The sequence below is a fragment of the Oncorhynchus mykiss genome, chromosome 7 (assembly GCF_013265735.2).
Source record: "Oncorhynchus mykiss isolate Arlee chromosome 7, USDA_OmykA_1.1, whole genome shotgun sequence".
Lineage (NCBI taxonomy): Eukaryota > Metazoa > Chordata > Actinopteri > Salmoniformes > Salmonidae > Oncorhynchus > Oncorhynchus mykiss.
The window spans coordinates 25,159,309-25,165,308 of record NC_048571.1 but is presented as its reverse complement, the minus strand read 5'-3'; the positions used below and the strand labels follow the sequence as shown (position 1 = coordinate 25,165,308).

General features: G+C 41.2%; 1 protein-coding gene across 1 annotated transcript in view; it reads left to right on the top strand.

Moving 5' to 3' along the window:
* The first annotated feature begins 951 nt into the window (after positions 1-951).
* The window catches only part of LOC110527562 (transmembrane protein 163), a 43,090-nt gene continuing 38,041 nt past the window's right edge, over positions 952-6,000 (top strand). Inside the window, exons 1-2 of the mRNA XM_021608930.2 lie at positions 952-1,473; positions 2,764-2,883. Of these exons, the coding sequence (XP_021464605.2) occupies positions 1,290-1,473; positions 2,764-2,883 (304 nt within the window). The 5' untranslated portion in view covers positions 952-1,289. The remainder of the gene's footprint in view (positions 1,474-2,763; positions 2,884-6,000) is intronic.

The window sequence follows — 6,000 nt, the reverse complement described above, 5'->3', positions numbered from 1 at the left end:
CAGCCAGATCCTGGACTTAAACCTGATCAAACATCTCTGGAGAGACCTGAAAATAGCTGTGCAGTGATGCTCCCCATCCAACCTAACAGAGCTTGAGAGGATCTGCAGAGAAGAATGGGAGAAACTCCCCAAATACAAGTGTGCCAAACTTGTAGCATCATACCCAAGAAGACACGAGGCTGTAATCGCTGCCTAAGTTTACTCAACAAAGTACTGAGTAAAGGGTCTGAATACTTATGTAAATGTGATATTTCCGTTTTTGCTTTATCGTTATGGGGTATTGTGTGTAGATTGATGAGGCGGGAAAAAAAACCAATTTAATCAATTTTAGAATAAGGCTGTAATGTAACAAAATACAGAAAATGTGAAGGGGTCTGAATACTTTCCGAATGCACCGTATATAGGTCGGCAATCAAAGAGATTCAAGCGTGCAGTTTTTAGTCTTGATCTTTGAGCAAAACGACATAACATTCCAGCATTCAAGCCATAGCGTTATAGTCTATTATAGTGGGAAAAGTAGATAGCTAGATATAGGCCAATAGTTTAAGGACAGTGGTCTGAGCTATTCTATGGGCTACTTCCTCCATTGCCACTTTAGTGCACTATTATTGAATGGCATTCAAACAAATAGTATATTTATGTTAGCAAGAAGCTGTTTACCTGAGAGTGATTTACAGTCCAATGCCCCATACTGTCCAGGCATAATAATATGCATACTATGTTTGTCTACATCTACATTACTTCATGTGTAGGAACACTCCATAGACTAAATCAATATTTAGAAATAGAAAAATATGTTTGTTCATGGCATTGATAAAATAGTTACGAGCCACAAAGCACATATATTTCTCATTGAATGTGTTTGTTTTCCTTTAATATTCTTCTGAGACTATTTGGAATCGCCTACTGTGCGCCAGTAAAAATCGATGCTGTCTCGAGAACGACCTGGGACAGATGTTGTTCATTACGCGCAGCGGAGTCGAACCGGGAACTGTTGTAGCGTGGCAAACATGTCTACAGTCTCCAGTGTTCACTGATAAGCAGACTTGACATGGACATGGGTACGGATTCCACACAACCCAGAGGCCTCGTTAAATAAACTAGATTCGTAATTAGAGTCCTCTTGCTGCTGTCTTCGCACTCGACTTCGAATTCATGACTGGCATGGGGGCACGGTATTGATCTACAGAAGCCCACTCCGCCGGCCGCAACTCAACGCTTGAGGACGGAACTTCGCGCGTTGGTGTGAGACTTTTGGAGTTGCCTAATTGGAACCGCAATTTAGAGCAATGACGGACTCTACAGCCTCAGACCCGGTGAGCACCATCCCGGATCCAACTATTGTTGATCCGTCGACTGTGAACGGCCAGTTCGACCCGACAGATCAACAGCCACCCAAAAGAGCAAGTCAGGGGGAACCTAAATTCAAGATGGACCAGGAGATGAAGATTAGCGATAGCGTGGAGGGGCAAGGTAGGCCGATTACTATGAGAAATCAAACAAAAATAGAATAAGCCTGCTATTTAAACGTAGACTAGGCTACTTTAGCCTAGAGTGCGTCTGAATGTTGACATATGTGCGCCTTCATTGGATAATATCGCAATAGTATTAATAATTTTCAAGGAAGGTTTTTTTATGTTTTGTGCACTAGAAATTATTGCAGTCCACTAACACAATATAATAGTCTGTCGATAGTACAAAGTAAGCCAACATTCTATGTACGTTTCGTATTTTTTCTTTTAGCAGAAATATCTCAACAAACTAAACTGTCAGTTACTCTGAACGTACCTCTGAACGCTTATGGGCTACTCCCAGCACGTTTCCAGAATTTTGATTATACGTTATAAGTAGTCTCTTTAAGCAGACTGGAGACCTGAAATATTTAGACTTCACTTGAAGGGGGTATAGTAAGGCAGCCATAACACATTTATTAAGTTTTACACTGACAGACAAACTGCTTGATAATATCAGGGCACTATCTCCATCACCGATCCTACACATCTAAGGAATACATCTCTGAGATAATTGTATCAATGACCATTATGGTATAACCTACATGCTGGTACTCTGTTCAGCCGACTCTAAAATAAAAATAATGTCCACGCCCTCTAGCTCTTATATGCAATTCACCTTATTCAAAACACATTTTAGAGGACTATGTATGTATTTATTATGCTGATTCTGTTGCAAAATGTTTAGTCTGTCTAAAAAAAATTCGCAACAGAAACCGTTTACTCCAAACTGAAAAAGTTTTGTAACGAAAAAGAGGGTTTCTATTGGACAAATTCAGGTAGGTCCCTCCCCGTTTATTCCGTTTTTTTTCTGTTTGCTTCCAATTGGTTCTTAAACTGTAAAATGGTTTCTTGTTGCTAGATGTAGTGAATACATCCCAGGCTCTTGAGGTTGCAGTCGGTAGGACTCAGCTCGTGACCAACTTGATTTCATGTCTCGAACATTTCATTTCTTGATGGCCCACAGTGCCTCATCATTATCACTATTGTGAGACAGTAGTTTACTGTGTAACCCTACACTATTATCACACCTGTGCCAGTCCTCACACCTCTGGGTTTTCAGTAGTCTACAATTACAAGGATCCTTCAAATGCGTGTATTGCTTCATTTTTCTTTGTTACAGAAACCAGGAAGCTTCATAGCATGTAGATAATCTTACATCTATTGTAGGCAATGGACAAACGATTATGATGTGAGTGCTAAAAGTGTTCTGGAATCTCACCCTTGCTTAATACCGTGTTGCTTTTGACAGGCTTACTGGAGAGCAGCATGAGGCTGAAGCCCCACGAAGCTCAAAGCTACCGCAAGAAAGCATTGTGGGTCTCCTGGGTTTCCATCGTTGTGACGCTGATCCTGGCAGTAGCAGCTTTCAGTGAGTATACATTTCTTCGTTCTCTTGTTCTCTCTGAGGGATGAGGGAATATGCCTGGTCCCAGATCTGTTTCTGCTGCCTTGCCAACTCTGGTGAGTTGATAAGACAGCACAAACAGATCTGTGACCAGACTTTGAGGCAATGTCTTCCTGGGGATGATTTTATATGCGACAGTTCCCAATAGACTCAATAGATCATATGACTATAGATAGCATGCCACATGGGTGCATCTACTCTAACACATAACATACAGTACACAATCCATACTGCTCATGTTTACTAAACATACACTACATGGCCAAAAGTATGTGGGCACCCCTTCAAATGAGTGTATTTGACTATTTCAGCCACACTAGTTGCTGACAGGTGTATAAAATCGAGCACACAGCCATTAAATCTCCATAGACAAACATTGGCAGTAGAATGGGGCTTATGAAGAGCTCAGTGACTTTCAACATGACACCATCATAGGATGCCACCTTTCCAACAAGTCAGTTGGTCAAATTTGTGCCCTGCTAGATCTGCCCCGGTCAACTGTAAGTGCTGTTATTGTGAAGTGGAAGTCTGGTTTATCCTTTGGAGCAATTTCCAAACGCCTGAAGGTACCACGTTCATTTGTACAAACAAAAGTACGCAAGTATAAACACCATGGACCCACGCAGCCCACGCTCAGGAAGGAGATACGTTCTGTCTTTTAGAGCTGAACGTACTTGGTCCGAAAAGTGCAAATCAATCACAGAACAACAGCAAAGAACCTTGTGAAGATGCTGGATTAAACAGGTACAAAAATATCTATATCCACAGTAAAACAAGTCCTATATCAACATAACCTGAAAGGCTGCTCAGCAAACAAGAAGCCACTGCTCCAAAACTGCCATAAAAAAGCCAGACTACGGTTTGCAACTGCCCATTTGGGACAAAGATCGTAGTTTTTGAAGAAATATCCTCTGGTCTGATGAAACAAAAATAGAACTGTTTGGCCATAATGACCATCGTTATGTTTGGAGGAAAAAGGGGGGAGGCTTGCAAGCCGAAGAACACAATCCCAACCGTGTAGCGCGGGGTAGCAGCATCATGTTGTAGGGGTGCTTTTCTGCAGGAGGGACTGGTGCACTTCACAAAAAAAGATGGCATCATGAGGAGGAAATTATGCGGATATATTGAAGCAACATCTCAAGACATCAGTCAGGAAGTTAAAGCTTGGTCGCAAATGGTTCTTCCAAATGGACAATGACCCCAAGCATACTTCCAAAGTTGTGGCAAAATGGCTTAAGGACAACAAAGTCAAGGTATTGGAGTGGCCATCACAAAGCCCTGACCTCAATCACATAGAAAATCTGTGGGCAGAACTGAAAAAGCATATGCGAGCAAGGAGACCTACAAAACCTGACTCAGTTACACCAGCTCTGTCAGGAGGAATGGACCAAAATTCCCCCAACGTATTGTGGGAAGCTTGTGGAAGGCTACCTGAAATGTGTGACCCAAGTTAAACAATTTAAAGGAAAAACTACCAAATACTATTTGAGTGTATGCAAACTTCTGACCCACTGGGAATGTGATGAAAGAATTAAAAGCTGAAATAAATCACTCTCTACTATTATTCTGACATTTCATCTTCTTAAAATAAAGTGGTGATCCTAACTGACCTAAAACAGGGATTTTTTAGTAGGATTAAATGTCAGGAATTGTGAAAAACTGAGTTTAAATGTATTTGGCTAAGGTGTATGTAAACCTCCGACTTCAACTGCACATCATCTGTGAGGTGGACATATTGACAATAAAGCAAACAAACAAAGCATGTTGGAATAGTTATTGAAAAGCTCAGATTTCTCTGTATTGTATTAGAATACAGTAACTTCTATAGTTTTCACGAGCTCTTTTTTGTGTGAAATAGCTCCACAAGACTTCTTCAGGATGGGACCCATGTGGATAAGATGACTCATGTTGTGCTTTTGGGGTTGCAGGGTGGAATCAGTATGGAATTAGATTTCATTTCGGCCAGTGTATGAACCTCAACCCCTCTTATAAGTCGGTCAAGTCATGACTTTTCAAATTTGAGTTTTTTTTTGTCATTTGCACTTTTTTGGGGGTCGACAATCCGCCATGGCTGATTTTAGAGTCATGCTATATTGTCACCCTAGGTTTTAGTTGCAGTTGGATTTCCCAGATGCAGTAGGTACTAGGTACTAGGTTCACTGTAGGTGTTCAGGTTTACCGCATAAGGTTGGTAACATGATTTTACCTTATTCCATGTCTTTAAATTATTTTGTCTTTTAATTTGTGATATATGGTTTCAGTGATACATGAAAACGCAGCAGTGAATAGTGAATAGTCAACAGTGAAAAGTGAATACAAAACACTAACTTTCTATTGGCCAAGCGGCTCCAGTCATCTCTGTATGAGTAATGTGAAGATTCAGCAGTCGAGAAGAAGTTGCTGCTTTTCTGCTGACTGGAAACAGATCTGGGAACAGATCAAAGTGGAGCCATATTCAGCAGCAATATTCAGGGGAGTTTCAAACTCAAGGTTGCAAGGGCCATGTCCCAAATGCCCCCTCTTCCCTATATAGTGCACTACTTTTGACCAGGGCCCATATAGGGCTCTGGTCAAAGATAGTGCACTATATAGGGAAGAGGGAATAAGGTGCCTTTCAGGACACAGATAAGGTTTGATACTTAGCCAAGGCTGTGAAGAATATAAATAGCGAAGACTGAAGCCTTGATCAAAGGATGTGTGCCTGTCTTGCCTAGAGCTATGCTTGTTATCTACAGCTAACAGTACATTATAATACTGACATATTTGTGCCAAGCAGAGAGTCATCAAGTCCCATTTTTATTCTTTGGAATGGCTCGTCCGGGTATCAATCCTCCAACCTTCCAATCTCAGGTGGATCATCTAACCACAAGTCCACTGAGTTGGAGAAAGATACAGCCATTGTAAAAAGTGATCTGCTTGCACACTGATATCTCATTACCCTGAAATCAACCTGCCCCTCAAGAGAGAAACAGAGAAGGCAACAAGCCCGTGTTCAATCACCTCCTCCATGCAGTGTCAGTGTGGAATGAGAAATAGGAATTCAATTCAATTTATAATAGTTCTACAAGCTCTTGGTTTAGC